Below are 24,000 nucleotides of genomic sequence, written 5' to 3' on the forward strand. Positions count from 1 at the left end.
AATAAATTTCATGCGTTTGTATGTTTGTGTAAATTTTATATTTCAGGCTGACCTCACACATTTCGTCCTCTTTGTTTACCTTTTTTTTAACGTGGTAAACCCGTGTTGTAACGTCACATTGCTATGAATTGTGGGTAATTCCCACAATCTCTAGTTTCAAGTATTCTTTAGGGCGGGGCTACACAGTGATTGACAGGTACCAGAGACGTATACGGCGTCTCTACATCACTCCTCCTCAGTCCATGTATGGTCACTTCCTGTTCACTGGTTGCAAAAAAACAAGATGGCGACGGACAAAATGCTGAACTGAAGGCTTTAAAACATCAGTCCATAAACTAATGGGTGACCTCATGACGACTACGTCCACTTCTTATAAACAGTCTGTGATTATTTCCTATAAAACCTGAGAATCATCACTGAAACATACGTTTTGTTGACGTTTAGAGACGACTTCCTCCCTTTTCTTCATAAAGTGACAGTGAAGCTGTAAAGCTGCTGTCTGCTGGTCCAGAAGCTCAAACAGGTGGAGCTCCTCCTCTCTCACCTGGAGCTCAAAGAAACTAACCGATCCGACGGTTTACGGTTGAAAAAACTGCAGTTTTCTTTCTTCAGCTAAAAATATTCGCTTTATATTCAATTCCACTGAATGAAGATGGAAAAACAATAAGCACTCTGATATGATGAGGTTCTCTCAGAAACCTTTTCCCCTCAGGCAGAATATCAGGACTTATTGGAAATATTTAAACATTTCAGCAGCAAAAAGCAGAAAACACTTGACTTCAGACGATGAAGACGAAGAACCAGAGAAACCAACTGAGGATGATGATGATGGTAGAAAGAAAGACTTACTTCTTCCTGGTGTCGTATCTGCTGGTGGTTCCCAGACTCTGGGAGGAGACACAGAGGAGGACAATCATCACTTTCTATACAGCATCATGCAGCACTAAACGCATATTACACCACCGCTGTTCTCTGGTGAACACATTCAAGTCCCACCAAAAATACACAATCAGTGTTCAGAAGGAAGGAAACGGTTGAACTCAGATATCAGAGATGCAGGCAGGTGTTGGTCCATTCACACTGGGAACCAGCGCTGACATATAGATTTACAACGAGCTGCTTCAACAAAACTAAACTGTATCGGTTCATTTGACTCATCGACAATCAGTGGCAAATTAAAAAAAAGTGACTCAAAGCCGTGATTTGATCCGACTCAATAGTTTTCTGATCCGTTGAAAAAACACCCACTTGATGTTTATATTTGTCCTCATATTGTCAAAAGGTTGCTGAGGAGATACGAGGTTAATGCAGATTACTGTCTGTAGTTTTAATCTCCATTCAGCTCTTTGCAGGCACCTCTTGTCACCAATAAGACTGAAGCTCAGTAGATGAGGACCAGTGATATTCTGATGCTTGTAATCCACCGATGTAGAGCTCTCCTGGACCCTGAACGTCTCATGTGTGTCAGCAGGTTGTTCTCTGAGGTCCAGATGTCTTCTCTCCATGAAGTCGTGTTGTTGTTTGTATCTGGTTGATGACGGTAGTGTCATCTGTTAGACCCACAATGGGTAATGAAATAATGAAAGCATTTCTTGGCTTATTTCACATGATGAAAACGTCTTTAAAATATTAAAGACATAAGAAGAAAGCATTTACATGGAAATGTCTTCAGGCAAAACACAGAAACCGAACGACTGGATGTAAAAACAACGTCTTTATAAAATCAACAACATGTAAACGAGTGGAAGCCTGAAGCGGCGTGTTCCCGCGGCGAGACACTAGATATGAGTGAGGTTAAAGCTGCAGTGAATAAAACCTGCTGGGTAAAGATGAAGAGTGTGTGGGAGGAGGAGGAAGATGAAGGAACCAGCGATTTGTCCCATGGCTGTCTTGAGTGAAGGATTCTGGGATCGAGTCGATGGAAGGACGGCAGGGTTCAGACAGCGTGGGGCGAAAATACTCTGTCGCCTTGACAACTGAAGACTGGGAGGAAGGGAAGATGGATGTCTGCTCATTGAGGTCTCAGAGGCCCCCCCCTCATAACTATGGCCATTCTTCTGCTCACCAACATCTCTGCATTTATCGGCGTCGTCTGGCTTCTTTCCTCGTAATCTTTGGTTAAATCGCATCTCATCTTCTAGTATCTTCTCGTTGCATCGTATCTTCTCGTTGCATCGTATCGTCTCGTTGCATCGTATCGTCTCGTTGCATCGTATCGTCTCGTTGCATCGTATCGTCTCGTTGCATCGTATCGTCTCGTTGCATCGTATCGTCTCGTTGCATCGTATCTTCTCGTTGCATCGTATCGTCTCGTTGCATCGTATCGTCTCGTTGCATCGTATCGTCTCGTTGCATCGTATCGTCTCGTTGCATCGTATCGTCTCGTTGCATCGTATCGTCTCGTTGCATCGTATCGTCTCGTTGCATCGTATCGTTGCATCGTATCTTCTCGTTGCATCGTATCTTCTCGTTGCATCGTATCTTCTCGTTGCATCGTATCGTCTCGTTGCATCGTATCGTCTCGTTGCATCGTATCGTCTCGTTGCATCGTATCGTCTCGTTGCATCGTATCGTCTCGTTGCATCGTATCGTCTCGTTGCATCGTATCGTCTCGTTGCATCGTATCGTCTCGTTGCATCGTATCTTCTCGTTGTATCGTATCGTCTCATTGCATCGTATCGTCTCATTGCATCGTATCGTCTCATTGCATCGTATCGTCTCATTGCATCGTATCTTCTCATTGTATCGTATCGTCTCATTGTATCGTATCACACTATCGTATCTTCTCATTGCATCGTATGTCTCATTGTATCGTATCTTCTCATTGTATCGTATCTTCTCATTGCATCGTATCTTCTCATTGCATTGTATCGTCTTATTGTATCATATCTTCTTACTGTATCATAAACACTGGTTTAACTTAAACGGTCAAAGGTTCACCGTTTTAGTATTTTAATGTACATATGAAGTCCTTTGTGCTGTATAACATGTGTGATGTGTGTGTGTCCATGTGGGTTATCAGGACCTCAAAGAGAGACACGCTGACCTGAAGAGGAACGGACTACGTCTCACTTCCTCTCTCTCTCTGATGGCATTTCTGTGAATGTCAAGACATCTGATGAGACTACGCCGGCCCTTTAATGTCAGAGGACGTCCTCTCAGCCCGGAGACAACTTCTATCAATACTGACGGCTGATTGGCTGGAGTAGGTGCGTGTGTGTGTGCGTGCGCGTGTGTGTGAGAGAGAGATCAAGACATTCAGCGTAAACTGGATTCACTAAATATGAATTGATATTATTAATATGTTCATAAAGTGGAGCGCTGAATTCAAACAAAGGAGCCGAGCAGAACTTAAACTAAAAAAAGATTTAAAAAGATAAGATTCCTACTGAGCGGTTTACATGAATAATGAAACATTACACTAATATCGCTGTTTACATGCAGCCGTACATCACCAGAACATCAAGAGAACCTCATGAGAACATCACCAGAACCTCAAGACAACATCATGAGAACATCACCAGAACCTCATGAGAACATCAAGAGAACATCACGAGAACATCACCAGAAACCCATGAGAACATCACCAGAACCTCATGAGAACATCAATAGAACATCACGAGAACATCACCAGAACATCAGCAGAACCTCATGAGAACATCACGAGAACCTAATGAGAACCTCACCAGAACATCATGAGAACATCACCAGAACCTAATGAGAACATCACCAGAACCTCATGAGAACATCACCAGAACATCATGAGAACATCACCAGAACATCACGAGAACATCACCAGAACATCAAGAGAACCTCATGAGAACATCACCAGAACCTAATGAGAACATCACGAGAACATCATGAGAACGTCACCAGAACATCAAGACAACATCATGAGAACATCACCAGAACCTCATGAGAACATCAAGAGAACATCACGAGAACATCACCAGAAACCCATGAGAACATCACCAGAACCTCATGAGAACATCAATAGAACATCACGAGAACATCACCAGAACATCAGCAGAACCTCATGAGAACATCACGAGAACCTAATGAGAACCTCACCAGAACATCATGAGAACATCACCAGAACCTCATGAGAACATCACTAGAACATCACCAGAACATCAAGAGAACCTCATGAGAACATCACCAGAACCTCATGATAACCTAATGAGAACATCACGAGAACATCATGAGAACGTCACCAGAACATCAAGACAACATCATGAGAACATCACCAGAACCTCATGAGAACATCACCAGAACATCACCAGAACCTCATGAGAACATCACCAGAAACTCATGAGAACATCACCAGAACCTCATGAGAACCTCATGAGAACATCAATAGAACATCATGAGAACCTAATGAGAACATCACCAGAACATCAGCAGAACCTCATGAGAACATCACCAGAACCTAATGAGAACCTCACGAGAACCTAATGAGAACATCACCAGAACATCAGCAGAACCTCACGAGAACATCATGAGAACATCACCAGAACCTCATGAGAACATCACCAGAACCTCACCAGAACCTCATGAGCACATCACCAGAACATCAAATCTATCTCAAGGTTTAGTTTGTCAAATGAAAGCCGGAATGCTTTTCTGACCCACAATGCTTTGCATGGCGGAAGAGGACAGACAGGATATAAGAGCTGGAGGGTCAAAGTTGAAGGTGAGTGCTTGATGAACCTGCTGAATGTACAAAGACAGACGCGGGTTTCTTCTTCTATGAAAACCTGACAGACGACGAGACGTTCAGACGATATTCACTCATTCAACATCAATGAAACTGTGAAAATGTACTGTTTTTATTTTGTATTCTTTATATTTTTACTTAAAATGTTAGAAGTAAATAAATACAAAGAAAACTAAATGAATGTCACCGTCTATTAACATTCATCAGCATGAGATATGAAGATAATTATTAAAGCTGTGTGAGTTAAACATATTGTTGGTTTTCATGGTGGGGCAACGCTGCAAGGCATTGTGGGTCGCCTTATCTCCTTTCCTTTGGTAAAGGAGATAGGAAAGGAAGCATTGAAGGACTTTCCTCAGCACTTAGATACTTCAAGTTATTTAGGAACCTTCATGAGAAAGAAGTAGTTGTGGACTCGCTCTCCTCAGCTGGAGGTGTTTTACGGGGATGAGGCTTCAGTGAGACGGCCGGCTGCATTGATGGCGGTTCAGAGGGACTAGTTTGATGTGATGAGGCTCCTTAATACTCTGACTGTAAACAGGACACACTAATCCGGCCTGTCATTAATCAACACATCAATATTCCAGCAGCATTTGGATCAATAATTCATGGTTCGATGGTTCCACCTCCTCATATGTGCAGATCAAGTCACAGACGTTTTTAAAATGTTCAAACTGAGCGTTTAAACCCTGAAGTCCAGCTTCTGAAGCTTCAAACAGGAAGAGGAGCTGAAGAACCGCCTCACAGACCTATCCCTCCGCCAGCCAATCAGGAGTCAGTACACAGCTCCCTCCAATTGGTGGTGTGGAATTAGCATAATTAGCATAAAAAGAACAGACGGACGGAGAACCAGAGCACATTATCTCCATCCACGACTGTCAACATGAAACCAGACGCATATATATACATACACATATTTTTCTACACACACACACACACACACACACACACACACACACACACACACACACACACACACACACACACACACACACACACACACACACACACACACACACACACACACACACACACACACACACACACACACACGTGTGTGTGTGTATATATACACATATATATGAGGAGAGGAGATGAGGAGGAGAGGAGATGAGGAGAGAGGAGATGAGGAGAGAGTATTTTTCCGTGGTGATGAGGGACAAAAGCAGGATGTTTCTGTCTCCTAGCTGCTTGTGAGAGGAGGTGTAGGGAGGAGAGGAGGAGGAGAGAGTATTTTTCCATGGAGGTCCTGATGAAGGACAAACACAGCAGCATGTTTCTGTCTCTTGGCTGCTTGTGTTGCCTGGAAATCTGATATTTACTGAGACGATAGAGCAGAAAGTCAGAGACAACACAGAACCTCCTCCTCTGCTCCTTTGTGGACATGAAGAGGATTGAATGAGTTAACACTGGGTCTTGTCCCTCATGTGTTTCAGTGGACTCTCTGGATGATGATCAGGATCAAGGGTCCTGATCAGGTCTGTGATCCGGCTCACAGTCACAGTCTGGATCCCAGGTCAGACCACGTGACGCATTTATCACCACACACAATGTACTGCAGAGCACAGACCTCCATGAGGTTCAGACTGAGACTCTGAGGATCAACAGTTACCCTCCGACATGTGTTCAGCATGTGATTCAGTGTGTTCAGGAGCTGCATGAAGCTCATTGAGGATCCTTACGTCAGGATGTTAAAGAACTATGACTCAGACATGAAGGACGGCATCAGCTGATCATGATCTGATCAATAAGCTGTTCACATCCTTCAGCTCACATCCACACCGAGTGCAAAGCGGTGAACACAACACAACGAGGTGAAAGATGCTGAAACAAGCTGCAGTATGAGTAAAGGACGAGCACTTCAACCCGAATAAAAGCTCACACCCACAGCTCATTACTCCGATGAAGGCCGATGAAGACCTTTGAAGTGGGAGGAGTCAGCTCCTCTGTATTCAGTAACTCACGGTTGTACCAGGACGTCGTGTCGTACTCCTCACTATTATTCACTTGCTCCACAATAAAAGCCTTAAGCACCGGTATCTAACCAAGATGGCGACGGACACAAACAAAGAGGTCAAAGGCCAAAACCAAGACGCTAATGGACTAAAACCAAGATGGCGGCGGCCTAAATGCTGAACGAGAAGCTTCAGAACAACAACAAAGCAACAGGTGACCACGTAGACCTGGAATAAACAGTCGACGCTTCTGAGCCCAGAACGGCTTTCATGCTTTTTAACGGCGATATTTGGACAAAGATGGCGAAACGTCCCGAGTCCTCTCATGTTGTTGTTGAGTTCAGTCATCTATCGAACACAAACACCAGATATTGATGTTATAAAGGTGAGATAATGAACTCACATGGAGGTTGTGGATCTTCTTCCGGCCTCTCTCCAGTCCACTCAGCAGTCTCAGGTGAGGCTGCTCTCGGCCCGCCGGCTGCAGCAGTCGGTCGTCAACCGACACCGTCTTCCTCAGGACGCCCCCCCGGTCGCCGGCCCACGCCGCCCCGCCTCCTTCGGCGAGGGGGAGGCTCCTCCCTCCTCCTGCTGCTGCTGTCGGGTTCCCCCCCGACACAGGAGACGGATCAGGTGACCAGAAGTCACGTTGCACCGAACCTGGACAAGAGAAACCAGAGACACCCTGCTGTTACTGTACACACACACACACACACACACACACACACACGCACGCACGCCCCTTGAGGACATTCTTTTCTCGGCTTCTTTCATAAATAATGAATTCAAAGGTTAAACTCTCGTGTCAGTTTAAATTTAAAGATGAAAAGATGAAAGCAGGTCGGAGAGACGGACGACTGGAACCTCCAACTGCTCCTGCTGGTTTCATGTCTCCATTCACTGTGTGTGTGTGTGTGTGTGTGTGTGTGTGTGTGTGTGTGTGTGTGTGTGTGTGATCAGGTGTCAGGCTGCATTAAAACTGCAGGAGGAGGCTCGGCTCCCTGGATGTGTTTATACTGCAGCTACTCTGAGCTTTTATTTTGAAAGGACACATTCCCAAACTTGCACAAAGTGTTTGAGTAGAACCCTCAGAGACTCAATGACGTCTGCTGTTCCATGTTGGAGAACATGCTGTTACTCACTGATTTAAACGTCTGCAGACAACATGAGACGTGATTATACAATAACTTGTCAAAAGAAACGTTTGATGAATAACGTCTCTGATTTCATGTTCCCATGCTTAACGTCACATTGCTATGAATTGTGGGTAACTCCCTTGCAGCCTCTCTCTCTCTCTCTCTCTCTCTCAGAGTAATGTCTCCCTCTGGTGGACAATGTGAGACAAACATCCAGACTGATTCTCAAAGAGAAGACGTCATCAAACAAACCACAAAGACGAGACCAGCAGATCCACTAGACCAGGTCCATTTCCTGGTCCGTGGTTCACAAAGTCCATCAAATGTCCTTCAGCAGCCTAAATGAAGGAGATGATTGAAGTCAGGCTATCTCTGGTTCTCCGAGGCTGATCCTCTCAAACAGCCTCGTTAATGCGACCCAGACGATCCGGATCAGGATGATTGCGCGTCGTAGACTTCATGATGCATCATCCAATGAGATCTACAGCGACAATAATGATCTCAACTCTCAGAATAATAATAAAAACAAGCCCAACGAGGATCCAATGACACTCATTAACATGAGGACATGTGTGCTGTATGCCTCATGCATCATGTACTGATGTGTGTGTGTACATGTGTGTGTAGATCACATGTAGAACTAGCAGTGTGAATATGTGTGTGTGTGTTATTCATCATCAGACATTCAATCAACTGAAGCAGTGAAGATCAATAGTGTGAGATTCTCTGTGTTCTCATCATGATCCACCTTCATCATGTTCTACAGTAATGATGTGCTGCTGTACTAATAACACTCATATCATTATGAGTGCTTTAACCTCATGTATGCAACCAGCCATCAAGAGGACATGACAGCAAGTACACACTAAGCACACACACATGACTCAGAATGCTGAGTCAGCACAATATGTGCCATGGTGACGTGATGAACACATCCATAAGTTTATTAAGCGCCAAATCAACTGGACCAACAGCGCGGCATGCAGCGGCTTTCCCCATGTTCTCCGCATCGCCGACACTACAACAACGCAGCACTCGCACAACAGCTCAAGGCTGCATCCAGTCTGTGGGACAGGCAGTGTGGTGTTCAATGTCTGCTCCAGAAGCTCTGGAAAGAAATGATTCCTTGTGGGCAGAATGGACAGCGCTCGTACAGGAAGTCATCGTGATGTGATGACGGATCTTGGCGATGTGGAAGAAGTCTCTCCCTATAAAACGCTCATCTAACTAATATCCTCCTTCATCAGTGGATCTCTGAGGAAGGGAGCTGCACATTAATGCAACAGAGGCTTCTTAGTTTGCTCCGCTGCTTTAAGGATCACGTGTGTCTCACTTTACATGCATTTCATCAACTCCCGTATAACCCCCAGTATATGCGCAAGCGCATCAGACTACCGTATGTGACGGGAGCGGCCATGTTTTCCGGGGGAGTGGCAGTTTATCCAGCTACCTTCAGTTAGCCTGCGCTGGAGCAGGTTCAAGCTTTTGGATGTGTTGCCATGGTGATTTTGCCGAACTTGCTTCGTGGAACCGAAAAGCCTGATCTGCGTCATCTTATCCTGAAAAGTATCCGGCTGACTCTGTTAGACACGCACGTGGAACGGGGCCCAGATCTCTCTAGTGACCAGAGAGACGAGAGTCTAGTCTCTCTGGTCTCTCAAGCTGTGAGACCACATGTGGACCAGAAGAAGAAGTCCAGAGGTCACATGAAAGCGCTGAAGTGGTGTTTCTGTCCTGAGACGTTTCACTGACAGGATGTTTCAACACTCTGCAGGCAGCCGGCAACAAATGAAATGAAAGAACAACAAACCAAATGTCTTCATGGACACTTCGTCTGTGACGAGTCGTCCTAAATGGACCCGGCTCTGCTTCAAAGGGGGACGAGAGGTTTCTCTAAAGACCAGAGCAGAGCCTCTGAAGACCAGGAGCCTAATCTGCTCTACAGGAAGCTCGTTATCATTCTCCAGAAGGGTGGAGCTAAAGAACAGGAAGCAGAATAAACACGTCCACAGCGTCCTGTTTGGGTCCTCTGAGCTTTGATATTAATCTCGTCTCTAGTCTTAATTTAGTCTCTTCTCCCGGCAGAAGATCTTTCACAACAGGAACCGTAGCTTTGAAGAACCTGTGAAGTGTTCGGTTCCCAGAATCATCAGTGAAAGAACAACAGAACGAATGGAGAACGTTTAAAAAGCAGTTTGAATGGTAAAAAGCCACTCAGCCACTGTTAGACTGGTATCAGCACCAGTACTCTGATCTACACTCTCATTGCTTCTTTCTGAGAAACAATAACTCAGAAAAGATTCACATTTACTACTATTTCATGTAAACAAAGAGTTTTAAACTCCTTAAAAATACATTCGCAGCTCAACAACTATCTAAGTGAGACAGAGAGACAGAGAGACCGAGAGACCGAGAGACAAAGAGACAGAGACAGAGAGACAGAGACACCGAGAGACAAAGAGACAGAGAGACAAAGAGACAAAGAGACAGAGAGACAGAGACAAAGACAGAGACAAAGAGACAGAGAGACAAAGAGACAGAGGCCGAGAGACAAAGAGACAGAGACAAAGAGACAGAGACAAAGAGACAGAGAGACCGAGAGACAAAGAGACAGAGACAGAGAGACAAAGAGACAAAGAGACAAAGACAGAGAGACAAAGACAGAGAGACAGAGAGACAAAGACAGAGAGACCGAGAGACAGAGACAAAGAGACAGAGACAAAGCGACAGAGAGACTGAGAGACAAAGAGACAGAGAGACAGAGAGACAAAGAGACAGAGAGACAATGAGACAAAGAGACAGAGACAAAGAGACAGAGACCGAGAGACAAAGAGACAGAGAGAAAGAGAGACAAAGACAGAGACAGAGACACCGAGAGACAAAGAGACAGAGACAGAGAGACAAAGAGACAGAGAGACAAAGAGACAGAGAGACAGAGAGACAGAGAGACCGAGAGACAAAGAGACAAAGACAAAGAGACCGAGAGACAAAGAGACAGAGACACAAAGACAGAGAGACAAAGACAGAGAGACAGAGACACCGAGAGACAAAGAGACAAAGAGACCGAGAGACAAAGACAGAGAGACAAAGACAGAGAGAAAGAGACAGAGAGACAAAGAGACAGAGAGACCGAGAGACAAAGAGACAGAGAGACAAAGAGACAAAGACAAAGAGACAGAGACAGAGACACAGAGACAAAGACAGAGAGACAAAGACAGAGAGACAGAGAGACAAAGACAGAGAGAAAGAGACAGAGAGACAAAGAGACAGAGCGACAGAGAGACAGAGAGACAAAGACAGAGAGACAGAGAGACAAAGAGACAGAGAGACAAAGAGACAGAGAGACAGAGACAAAGACAGAGAGACAGAGACAGAGACAGAGCGACAGAGAGGTTTAATATATCTTTATTTGTTTGTGTTAAGTTCCATTTACAGAGTTCTGTAAAAACTGTTCAACAAATACGGTCCATCAAACATAAACGTGTCTTTAATCGTCTGCAGGCTGAGATCTGACTCTCACTTAGCGCCCTGTTTGTCCAGTTCTTTGTTCACTTTGTGAACTATTTTCTTTAGTCTGTATCCTTCCTGCTTCGTGAGACCTCCTCTGTCCTTGCACCTCATGTGAGACCTGGCAGAGCTGGAGAGCTGCTCCTTGTCCGAGAGGTAGTCCTCCACTCTGACTTTTCTCACATTCTTACTCCTCCTCAGAAACTCCTGTATCTCCTCCACGCTGTAGCCTCCAGAGCCCCGAGAGCTGCCAGCACCGTGTGTAGAGGGCTCACTGTTTACAGCAGAGTTCTCCTCCTGACTGGGCTCAGAGTCCTCCCAACCGGACTCAGGGTCCTCTTCCAGCCTGGACTCACACTCGGCTGCTCCTCCACTGTCTGTAGTTGCCACTTTCTTCGCCTGTGAGCTTCCTCTGTCTCTTCCCTGTTTCCTCTTCAGCTGAGGGGCCTTGAGCTGCTCCTCGTCTGCCTCCATGGCCACCTCCCTACCTGCCTCCACCTGTCCTCCAGTACTCTCCCTCACCTGCTGTACCCCACCTGTCACCTCCACTCTCACCTCCTGAGCCCCACCCTTCACCTCCACTCTCCCCTCCTGAGCCCCACCCGTCTCCTCCCCCCTCACCTCCTGAGCCCCACCCGTCACCTCCACTCTCCCCTCCTGAGCCCCACCCGTCTTCTCCACCCTCCCCTCCTGAGCCCCACCCGTCACCTCCACCCTCCCCTCCTGAGCCCCACCCGTCACCTCCCCCCTCACCTCCTGAGCCCCACCTGTCACCTCCACTCTCACCTCCTGAGCCCCACCCTTCACCTCCACTCTCCCCTCCTGAGCCCCACCCGTCTCCTCCCCCCTCACCTCCTGAGCCCCACCCGTCACCTCCACTCTCCCCTCCTGAGCCCCACCCGTCTTCTCCACCCTCCCCTCCTGAGCCCCACCCGTCACCTCCACTCTCCCCTCCTGAGCCCCACCCGTCTCCTCCCCCCTCACCTCCTGAGCCCCACCCGTCTTCTCCACCCTCCCCTCCTGAGCCCCACCCGTCACCTCCACCCTCCCCTCCTGAGCCCCACCCGTCACCTCCACTCTCCCCTCCTGAGCCCCACCCGTCTTCTCCACCCTCCCCTCCTGAGCCCCACCCGTCACCTCCACTCTCCCCTCCTGAGCCCCACCCGTCTCCTCCCCCCTCACCTCCTGAGCCCCACCCGTCTTCTCCACCCTCCCCTCCTGAGCCCCACCCGTCACCTCCACCCTCCCCTCCTGAGCCCCACCCGTCACCTCCCCCCTCACCTCCTGAGCCCCACCCGTCACCTCCACTCTCCCCTCCTGAGCCCCACCCGTCTCCTCCCCCCTCACCTCCTGAGCCCCACCCGTCTTCTCCACCCTCCCCTCCTGAGCCCCACCTGTCACCTCCACTCTCACCTCCTGAGCCCCACCCGTCACCTCCCCCCTCACCTCCTGAGCCCCACCTGCCTCCTCCACTCTCACTACCTGAGCCCCACCCGTCTCCTCCTCCCTCGCCGCCTGTGCTCCACTTGTTCCCTCTTGTCCGTCCTGCTTGTCCCCTCTGCCCTCAGTACCTCTCTGGTTCTGGTCTTTGTTTGAGCCTTGTTCCCCAGGACAAACTCTGCTCATATGTCCGACTCTCCCACAGCTGTAACATTTAAAATCGTTCGTCTTTGCAAAGATGACGTAGTCAAAGTCGTCCACTGTGATCTTGAAGCTGAGGTTAACCACTCTGCTCCTGTCGCTGGGGATCATGAAGACATGTCTCCTGTGAGACACCACGTGCTGCAACAGCGGAGACTGAAACCCAGAGGACACCCTCCGAACCGTAGACACCACCTTCCCATGTTTGGACAGCTCTTTGACGATGGCCTCGCTCTTTATGAATGGCGGCACGTTGGACACAGTGACTTGCACCTCCGGTGATGCCAGAGCATACGTGGGCAGGAAGTGCTCCCCGATGGAGATCCCGTTTATCAACACCACTTCCGCAAGTTCGATACTGTCCAGAAAAATGACCACAGCGCTGTTCATCCGCGCTGCGGACTTCACGTGGCTGTGCCCGACAATCTCACCCACTGCCAGACTGAGCTCCTCCACGGAATACCCGAACAGCGGCGGAATCTTCACGCCGTGTTCTCTGGTTAGCTCCGTCAGGCGCATGCTAGCGGTTAGCACGCCGACAGCACCTGCTGCCCGGCTGCACTCCGCTCAAAAAAAAGACCCAAAAAACCGATAAAAGTACGCAAAAAAAACCCGTGAACCCTGCACACCCCACTACACCATCATACCCAACATTACCCAACGAAGAAAAATGTCGAAAACCACGTTAATTATCGCTCTCAAACCTCCGCTCCTGCAGCTCCGCACACGTCCTGCCACTCAGAGAGTGAGAGAGAGTTAGAGAGACAAAGACACGAAGAGACAATGAGACAGAGACAAAGAGACAGACAAAGACAAAGACAGAGACAAAGAGACAGAGAGACAGCGATACAGAGACAAAGAGGCAGAGAGACAAAGATACAGAGACAAAGAGACAAATTGGCAGAGAGACACAGACAGAGACAAAGATACAGAGACAAAGAGATAGAGACAAAGAGACAGAGACAAAGAGACAGCAAGACAGACAGAGACAAAGAGACAGCAAGACAGACAGAGACAGAGAGACAAAGAGACAGAGAGGACGTTTAAGACGAGGACGTCTCGCTCCAGAACTAAGAAAGTACCGATAGCAGAACCGAGGACTCTGGACCACATCGATACCAACGGGTTTTACTCTTATAGAACCGGGTTTTGGGGGCGTCTCTATCCACTGTAGAGATGTCCATGACTAGAGTCCAGAACACAGAAACAAGCAGTGAACTTGTTTCTGGTATTTTGTCCACTCTGGCTGTGATTGAGAGGTGTTTCTGGTATTTTGTCCACTCTGGCTGTGATTGAGAGGTGTTTCTGGTATTGTGTCCACTCTGGCTGTGATTGAGAGGTGTTTCTGGTATTTTGTCCACTCTGGCTGTGATTGAGAGGTGTTTCTGGTATTTTGTCCACTCTGGCTGTGATTGAGAGGTGTTTCTGGTATTTTGTCCACTCTGGCTGTGATTGAGAGGTGTTTCTGGTATTTTGTCCACTCTGGCTGTGATTGAGAGGTGTTTCTGGTATTTTGTCCACTCTGGCTGTGATTGAGAGGTGTGTCTGGTATTTTGTCCACTCTGGCTGTGATTGAGAGGTGTGTCTGGTATTTTGTCCACTCTGGCTGTGATTGAGAGGTGTTTCTGGTATTTTGTCCACCCTGGCTGTGATCGAGAGGTGTTTCTGGTATTTTGTCCACCCTGGTGAGTGGATCAGGTGGTGTGTGGTGCTGGTTTGTGATTGGTCCAGTGTGTCCGTTCTTACCTGCAGAGTTCCAGTGGAGTCCTCCAGGACTGGCAGCGAGCCGCCGACGCTTCCTGACGCTGACCCCGGTGGGGGGGGAGAAGGGGGAGGAGCCTCCTGCTGCAACGGGGGTGGAGGAGAGGAGGGGGAGGAGCAGCATCTCCTCCCCCGGAGAAGGGGGGAGGAAGGGGGAGTCGCTCTCCAATGACCTGCAGACATCAAAGAGCAGAGGACACTTTTAATGTCTCGATGTCGTCACATGTAACACGTAGAGGGGAGGGGGGGGGTCATCACGGGGGAGGAGATGTTCACCGTACTGGTTTTTTTAAGACGCTGCTGATTGGTCGAAGCAAATTCAGCTGCTTAATTCAGTCGTGAACCCGACACCGAGGAAGTGGACACGCGTACGTCCGGTGGTCCTGATACCCGTCCTCTGAGACCACGTAGCTCCCCCAGGACCCTCTGACCCTCTTCCTCCTCCTCAAGACCTGGTCCATAAGCTGAGTCCTACTCCACATCTGAGACCGGCTTTACGAAACAACCCGCTCTTCACCATTTTACTGTTTAGTTTTAAGAGTATGAAATATTTGAGGATTCGAACAGAAACAGTCACACGGGACTGAAGAGGTCCAGTGCTGCAGGACCAGGTCTGTTCAGGTGTTCAGAGACCAACAGGGGTGTTACCTCACTGTGTGTGTGTGTGTGTAGTGCTTCAGATATCTCGGTGTGTCAGTCAGGAGGTCTTTGTGTCAAATGAAAGGAGACTAGTGTTGCATTTACTTGCAGTAGGAAAAGTCAACATCCACACGATTCGGCTGCGTAACAGCGAGGCTTTAAAGTGCCGTTTGTTTTGTGTGTTATTGATGCGAGAACATGTTGCACCTGCAGCGCTGCAGCTGGATGCTGGTGAACACATGAAGAGATGCGCTGGTTTAGAACATGAAGCGTCCTTTGGTCTTCTACAGAGTCTGTGAACTGTTCGTAAAATGTCTCTTTTCTACCATGAAAGATTTAATGGCCGGCCTCCAGATCCCTTCAGACCTGCTGCAGGATTTAACATCCTGAGAATCAGCCTCACAAACTACCTGCCGTGGTCCTCACACATCTCCATCCTGGAGGAGAAAAAGATCAGAAACGTCTGTTCTTCTGAAAGAGAACCTCAGCGGTCCTCATCGACTGAGCTTCAGTCATATTGGTGACAGGAGGTGCCTGCAAAGAGCTGGAAGGAGATTAAAAGACAGGAAAGAGGTTCAGAAGAATCAGCTGCTGCTCTTATGTATTCAAATTAGACGACAACCTGCATTGAGCTGTGCAGCCCTGATGTACAATGACCTCGTTACAGCTCTAAACTTTCCTTCTTTCCTCGTTGAGACTCCTAATAGTTTCCTCCTAAAGAGCCCCACACTCATAATAACCACACTTCCTGGTTCTAGCAAGACCCCCCCCCCGGGCTCCCTGCAGGCTCTTATCTCTCTCTCTACATAACTGCCATCACCATGGAGAAGGACAAATACTTTATGAGCTACAACAACTGAGGAGGAAGAGGAGGAAGAGGAAGAGAGGATGTCAGGGAGCCGAGTCGCTACTTAAACACCGTCTAAAGGAGACATCGGCGCCTGTATTCGGTCCACAGAAAACATTCGAACCAGCGATCTGATGCGCGTGGAACAATATCTACAGTGAGCAGCTGGTTCATGTGTTCATGATGTGTTCAAAGGCTGCAGGAGGAACAGCGAGTCACAACGTTGCCCTCTCGGCTGAATGAATGAGCGAAGCTGATGAACTAGTTGTAAATGTGAAACATGTTTAATGAGTTCCTGGTTCAGACGGATTAAGATCCAAACACACTCAAGAGTTCATAGAACTGAACTACTGAAGTCTATCAAGTAAAGTCCATTTCATCAATTTAACAAAATTGCTAAACGTAAATTCATTATTAAGATTTATTTAACAGCGTTATCGTCTGCTTTGCACTTTAAATGAAAACATGAGTTTACATGAGTAAAAACATGTCTGCAGGTAAAAGACTAAACTCTGTGACAAAGACAAAAGAACTTCAGACTTTCTTTTGTCTCCTTGTTTGTGGACGAGCATGACATTTAGTAAATGTAGATCAATAAAACATAAATAAAGCGTGTTGGTTCAGCGGCTGCTTGTCTGCCTCAAGAGGCTCGATTGATCGTGCATCATCACGATCACGCCTCTCTGAATCGCTGTCAGGTGACCTGCAGTCGCGTTAGATATTCACTCCTTCAAACACCTCTCAACCCACCTGCGTGGTGTCTCCGTCGCTCCCGGATCGCTGCAGGAGGAGCGACGGCAGTTGGAGGCCGGGGACGAGGAGGAGGAGTTGGATGCATGTGATGAAGAGGAGGAGGTGCGGGTGGAGTCCAGGGCTCTGGGCAGCAGCAGTGAGGACGGCATGCACAGCCATGTCTCCAGGTTGGAGAGCTTGGAGTAGCTCAGCATCTCCAGAACACTGAGACACAAAATCAAACCACTGTATTTGAATCACACTCCTTTAAACTGTGACAAACAGAAAGGTGGAAAAGAGACAATATCTTTAAAAAAAGGACACAAAAGCCTCATTTAGAAGACCTGCACTCATTTTGCATCGGACTCTTTATTGGGAGGCTGTTTCAGGGCGGAGGAGCAATAACAAGTTAAAGTTCCATCGCTCTTCAAGTCCTGAGGCTCCTCTCACAGGTCAGAGGTCAACCAGCTCATTGTGCTCTACAGAGCTTCACAGGGAGCTCCAGCTCGTAGTTAATCCGTCCGACAGACGCAGGTAGAGACCAGCTGGTGAGCCTCAGACATCGGAGGCGGAGACCAAACACAGAGCTACAGCAGAGAACAGAGGACTTTCACCTGGTGACACAAAGACTGCTGATGAGGCATCACGCTGCTCTGCAATCAATGTGGAAGTTCGGAACCGTTTTCTAACAAGTTCAACGCGTCAACTTAAAAAGGTGATTAAGCTGTCAAACAAGTTCCCCAATAAAACATTGGTTATTGAAAGAGTAAAACCCTGAAAACGTCATATCTCAACTTTAAAAAGAAATGCAGAAATCTCTCAGGAAAGAATCAAAGACACGGTGTAGGATCCAGCCGCTGTGTAAGAAGCTGATTGAATGAAATACATCGTCAAGGACTTTTGATGTGAGAGAACAACATGGAAACAGATCAAGAACAAAGTAGAAGAAGTAAAACATAATCATAATTGACCACTAAGAGCCAGTTACCTCTCCTCTCCCGCTCCTGGGAGCTCATCGCTCTCGTCTTCGGCTTGGAAGACGCAGGAAGTCCTGGAGTCCCGCGATGACAGCAAAACACAGGAGTTATCAGAGTCCACGGACATCTTCAGCCATATCTGCAGAGGATCAGAGAGGGGAACCGGTCAGCTAACGGGGTCAGCTAACGGGGTCAGCTAACGGGGGTCAGCTAACGGGGGTCAGCTAACGGATCAGCTAACGGGGTCAGCTAACGGGGTCAGCTAACGGGTCAGCTAACGGGTCAGCTAACGGGGTCAGCTAACGGGGTCAGCTAACGGGGTCAGCTAACGGGGTCAGCTAACGGGTCAGCTAACGGGTCAGCTAACGGGGTCAGCTAACGGGGTCAGCTAACGGGGTCAGCTAACGGGTCAGCTAACGGGGTCAGCTAACGGGGTCAGCTAACGGGTCAGCTAACGGGTCAGCTAACGGGGTCAGCTAACGGGTCAGCTAACGGGGTCAGCTAACGGGGTCAGCTAACGGGGTCAGCTAACAGGCTAAACACAAACATACAGGTGGAACACAAATGGTCTGTACTTTCCAGGTACAGGTGGACACACTAAACACGAGGAAGGCGGCATATATATATACATGTTGTTTTGCTGAATTAATTATTACACAGCTGTTCAGTGACTAATTCAGCAGCATTATGAGGAGTACAGATCAAATGTCTTACAAGTGTGCAGGTGTTAGTGGTCAGTTTAACTCATGGTTAGGTTATTTTAACCAGTAACAGGCTGGCTAGTAGCATAGCAAGTCTCACTGATAGTTAGCCAGCAGCTAACTTGTGTTAACAACGTATAAGTTAATTGATAACTAGCTGGAAACATTTGCTTGTTAGATAGTAAGTTAACAGAGCTGATTAGCTGGAATTTTCCTGTTAATCAGTTGGTAGTTAGCATGTAACATCAGTTTGTTATTTGATTTGCTAGACGTAACATTAACTTGTTAGTTAGTTAGTTGGTAAATAGCTCTTCTTGGAAGTACCATTAGCTTATTAATTAGTTCCTAGTTAGCTGGTAGGATTCGCCGATAAGCTTCCAGGTAACATTAGCTTGTGTGCTAGTTTGAAGCTACCTATCAGGATTACCTTGTTTGTTAGTTGGCTAGTTAGCTTGTTAGTTGGCGAGCATGTAAAATTGCTAGTTAGTAGTTTACTAACTCATAACATTGTTAAGTGGTTCGCTAGCTGGTAACAACTTGTTATTTGGTTATCTCAACCCAGGTAAGTTACTTTAAAGTACCGCTAGTTTAAAGTACCCCTAGTTAACGTTAAAGTAACGCAACATTAAAGCAATGCTATTACATCTATGACCTTACTTTAAAGTACCCTAACCCTTAACGTTAAAGTAACGTTACTAAAGTATGTTACTGTAACGTACCGCTAGTTAACGTTAAAGTATGTTACTTTAACGTACCGCTAACGTTAGTTAATGTTAAAGTATGTTACTTTAACGCACCGCTCGTTAACCGCTAGTTAACGTTAAAGTATGTTACTTTAACGTACCGCTAGTTAACCGCTAACGTTAGTTAAAGTATGTTACTTTAACATACCGCTAGTTAACCGCTAGTTAACGTTAAAGTATGTTACTTTAACGCACCGCTAGTTAACCGCTAGTTAACGTTAAAGTATGTTACTTTAACGCACCGCTAGTTAACCGCTAGTTAACGTTAAAGTATGTTACTTTAACGTAACGTTACTCCTGCTGCAGTTAAACTGTGCGTGAGGCGTTCAGGAACAATAATAACTGACATTTGAATCGTTTGTTAGTAATTTGAAGGCGCTCATGATTACTGACTGGACTAGTTACCCAAAATGTCAGAATGTTAGAGCACACAGAGAAGAGGTGTGATTAAATGTGACCACACGTGGCTCGTGTTGTCATCAGAAGACACCCGGTGACAGCGACACACCAGTAGAACCAGTTAACAACCCAGTTCAACTCCCAGCTAAAGTCCATGTCAGTAAACGGACTATTTAGAACTACTTTGTACTTTAAAACGTCGGTTTTCAGTCAGAAATGTGTCTCTGCAGAGTGAAACCACAGAAGAAGTTTACCGTCTTTGAGTCCTTCTTCTTCTGCAGAATTAATGTCGTCGCTTCTTCTTCCTCTTCTTCTTCCTCTTCTTCTTCCTCCTCTTCTTCTTCTTCTTCTTCTGCTTGTTTTCCCAGAGCAGAAACATCTGCTCACACTAGTAACGTGTCTTTGTGCTGCTGCACGTCAAACATCCCAAAATACACAGAGAGTCAGTCTCACGTTTCACTGCTTCACTCACCGCACTGACGCCCAGTCCGGGCCGCGCGTCAATACTGTGTGAGGCTGAGGAACCAGTCAATTAACTGGGACGAGTCACTGGGGAGGGTCCCAAACCAGACGACTCCTAGTCTCTGCTGACAAGGACTAGAGGGGAGTGTACTAGAGTAGTATTCTGCAGGAGGGGGAGAAGATGTATGTCTTTAGTTTACACTGGAGGGTTCACTTGAAAGGAAAGGAAATGAAAGGAAAGGAAAGGAAAGAAAAATGGCAGGAAAGAGAAGGAAATGTATTTTTTAAACACATTATTATGATTACACATATACAGTGGCGGCTGGTCAACAGAGGACGCTATAGAGGGCGAGATATATATATATATAAAGTGTTTAGTCTCTCAGCTCTCTCTCACTTTAATTGTATTCATAATAAAGTTATTGAGGGAAACATCAGATCATGAAAACACAAATCTTTCTAATAAATATAGAAAGTTGTTTGTGGTCCTTTTGTTGTTCAGACTACAATGAACATTTATTTAAACCAGATGTTGAATCAGAAACCTAATCAAATATAAACTAGAGTTTAATCTGTGATCCGTCTTCACTGTTTACATGTTGAACTAAATCTCATCAGTGCGATCGGCTGCAGCGTCCAATCACATGACAGATGAACAATGAGGGGGCGTGTCGGCCGTTAAAACACTTCCTGGAAGTCTGTTCTCGTGGCTCCTCGCTCATGGCTCCTCAGAGATAACGTTTTCCACCAGCAGGTGTCGCTGTGTCCTCACTAGTTTATGTCTCCTTTAAACAGGAAGGAACTCCAGACACAGAAGAATAAATCAAACTTCATTGTACACAAATACATGTGAAGTTCAACGAAACATAATCAGTCAAAACCAGACTCAAGGTTTATGAAAATAAACAAGGTGATGTCCATCTTTGTCTCCTGGCAACAGTGTTCTTCTGCTTGAACGTCATCATTGATGTGAAGGTAACATTACTGTGAGAGAGAGACAACGTTTATATGAATATACTTATAATAACTTGAGTTAAATATCAGTTTATTTGCTCTGATATCTTCTGTAAACTTCTGGAATATTCAGTCATGGACAAGTCGGAGCTGGAGCAGTTCTTAGATGAATTCATTGAAGATGTGAGTACAAACTAACCTGATTAAAAACTCACTAATATGAACACTGTAAAACATTTCACTGTACATTTACAGTACATTACTGGCAGTAAGATATTTATAATATATATATACATATCAAAAGATTACAGCATCTTACTGTAATCAAAACATACAGTTATTTACTTTCATAATTCAAACATGACAATGTTTTCACCAGCAAGATCATGAAGATGAAGTACAATTCTCAGTCTCTGTACTGTATCCTAGAATTACAGTCAATTATTGTAAAAACAAACTATACAGTTATTTGTGAGCTGTAAGTATTGATAAAACTAGCTTATATGCAGCTTTAATTAGCCACTAGCTTATATGCAGCTTTATTAACCACTCACGCAATACACACAGTACACGCTAGGGCAAGGGAGAAGCAAGAGGGAGATTACTGATTTAACTGCGTCACAAGGAATAGGCCGCCATCTTTAGATAAGGGAGGAACAATAGACAGTGAGATACAGGAAAGGGACAGCGCCCTAGCAGTCTCCCCTTTTCCCAGGTCCTCTCACTACAACATCTCACCTCACACTGACAGAAGACAACGCCTTCTGGGACGGGCCAGTGTGGACGGATTTGTTCAGGCTCCAACCAGGTGTCTTACGTGTACAAAAAGAAGGTTACATTCTCCCCCTATACACGACCACCTGTTATCATGTGACCGACATGTCGTATTGCAGCCACATGATGCAAACTGAGCAAACTTAATGAGCTGATTACGACGGTGAGATGCGGTTTAATGGCCGGGAGAAAGCCAGTAAAGCTACCTTGAGCTACAATTGTTTTTGTTAAAAATGAACCTTCACGCTCAGTTTAAAAGCTTGTTATGATGGCAGTGTGACCTCAGAGCAGAAGTCAACTTTACCTGGAGCCTTGAGATGAAAGATGACCATCCGTAGGATGATACATTATCTCGACCCCCTCATGACCTCACTGTGACCTGAAGTCATTGCCATTCTCTTCTCGGCAACAGAATGGCTTTCTGTCACTCTGCATGATGTGATGTATTTCTCCAACAGTATGATAAAGCTTCCAAGACGAGTGATTTACCCCAAAACATTGCGTAATCATTATTGATTCTCATTGTTCTCGATTTGTCTAATCACCTTATTTGCTGAAATACTATTTTAGAGAGCAGATAATCACAACCATAATAACTGTCTGCTGATCCTTCTCCAAAGCTACTGAAGAAATTTATTTTATTTATTTATTCTTTATTTTTTATCTCAATGAATTAGTGAACAGAGTGAGAGACGTGTGTTGACCACATTTATTGACCCATAATCTAGTAAACTTTGATTTGTAAGTGTTCATTTTGAAGCAGATTTGATGTGTGTGTGTGTGTGTGTGTGTGTGTGTGTGTGTGTGTGTGTGTGTGTGTGTGTGTGCGTGTATGAGAGAGAAATGGCCTGCAGCGTTGTAATTAAGTTTGAAAAGTTATAGAGGAAGATTATAGAGGAAGACAAACAATACAATATATTTTCTGTAACTAAGCAACCCTTTTTGTAATTCTATTTTTGCAGGTTTTTTAGTCTGGAGAAGTCATGTGACCAAGTGTAGTCATGTGACCAAGTGTAGTCATGTGACCAAGTGTAGTCATGTGACCACAATTCGGAACATTGCAGTCATTGACATTCTAGAACATTTGATGACATCATGGTTTGTCAGAATGAATCCTGGTGATGTCACGGAATGTTTGTTAGAATGAATGTTCTTTTGTGATGTCACGGAATGTTCCTTTGATGTAAGAGGAGGTACATCAAAGGAACATTCTGTGATGTCACGGAATGTTCCTTTGATGTAAGAGGAGGTATACCCTGAAATCCTCTGGGAGACTTAGTTATCATCGGACATCCATCCAGAGAGACCTCTTGTGCAAACAGAGCCATAACTACTCAAACTACTACACAGCTAGTACAGGCAAGTAGTCAAACAACAATTGAGCTTTACCATTGTCTAAATATGCAGGACCTGAGAAGAGCTCAAATGGTGTGTGACACACCAGACAACCAGTTGGCTTCAGAAAATGCTGCCTTGAGGGAGCAGATTGCCGCCAACGAGTACTGTTGGGAGCTCGAGAGAAAGAGAATGATGAAGGCTCTCATGTCAGAGAGACGGCTGAGGAAGAGGGCACAGGCGGACGTAAAGATGCTTCTAAGAAGGAATACGAATGCCACTGCGCTGAAAACCCAGCAGACCGTCCTGGACCAGAAGAAAAGAGAGTCGAAATATAAACTCACGGCTCTGGAAGATGGGATGACAAATTTGAGCTTGCTGCAAAGGAGGAGAGCTTCCAGAGAGAGCAGGAGCTGCAGAGACAGAGCAGCGAGATGGAGGAGAGGAGTGGCGCAACCAAAAGCAGGAAGAGATCAATCTCCTGAAACATCAAAGCGCTGACCTCCAGGTACATGACCTCTGCCTTCAAGAGCTCGAAAAGATCCTGAAGAAGGCCAGGAAAGAGGAGACAGAGAGGGACCCTTCTACCCTATCTACACACACACACACACTTCTACCCTACCCCCCCCCCCTCCCTCCCCACACACACACACACACACGCACACATAGGCACACACTGATACTCCTCCGTGAATCGCCACCTTAACGTGGTGGAGGAGT

General features: G+C 46.2%; 1 protein-coding gene across 1 annotated transcript in view; it reads right to left on the reverse strand.

Moving 5' to 3' along the window:
* ankfn1a (ankyrin repeat and fibronectin type III domain containing 1a) overlaps nucleotides 1-23,273 on the reverse strand; it is a gene marked incomplete at its 5' end in the record, with an annotated part of 75,496 nt that extends 52,223 nt beyond the window's left edge. The window contains 7 exons of the mRNA XM_079293925.1: nucleotides 850-887; nucleotides 7,076-7,332; nucleotides 14,703-14,890; nucleotides 16,954-17,160; nucleotides 17,924-18,051; nucleotides 20,010-20,134; nucleotides 23,237-23,273. Of these exons, the coding sequence (XP_079150051.1) occupies nucleotides 850-887; nucleotides 7,076-7,332; nucleotides 14,703-14,890; nucleotides 16,954-17,160; nucleotides 17,924-18,051; nucleotides 20,010-20,134; nucleotides 23,237-23,273 (980 nt within the window). The remainder of the gene's footprint in view (nucleotides 1-849; nucleotides 888-7,075; nucleotides 7,333-14,702; nucleotides 14,891-16,953; nucleotides 17,161-17,923; nucleotides 18,052-20,009; nucleotides 20,135-23,236) is intronic.
* Between the last annotated feature and the right edge of the window lie 727 nt (nucleotides 23,274-24,000).

This window comes from Melanostigma gelatinosum, assembly GCF_949748355.1.
Source record: "Melanostigma gelatinosum genome assembly, chromosome: 21".
In the NCBI taxonomy this organism is placed as follows: domain Eukaryota; kingdom Metazoa; phylum Chordata; class Actinopteri; order Perciformes; family Zoarcidae; genus Melanostigma; species Melanostigma gelatinosum.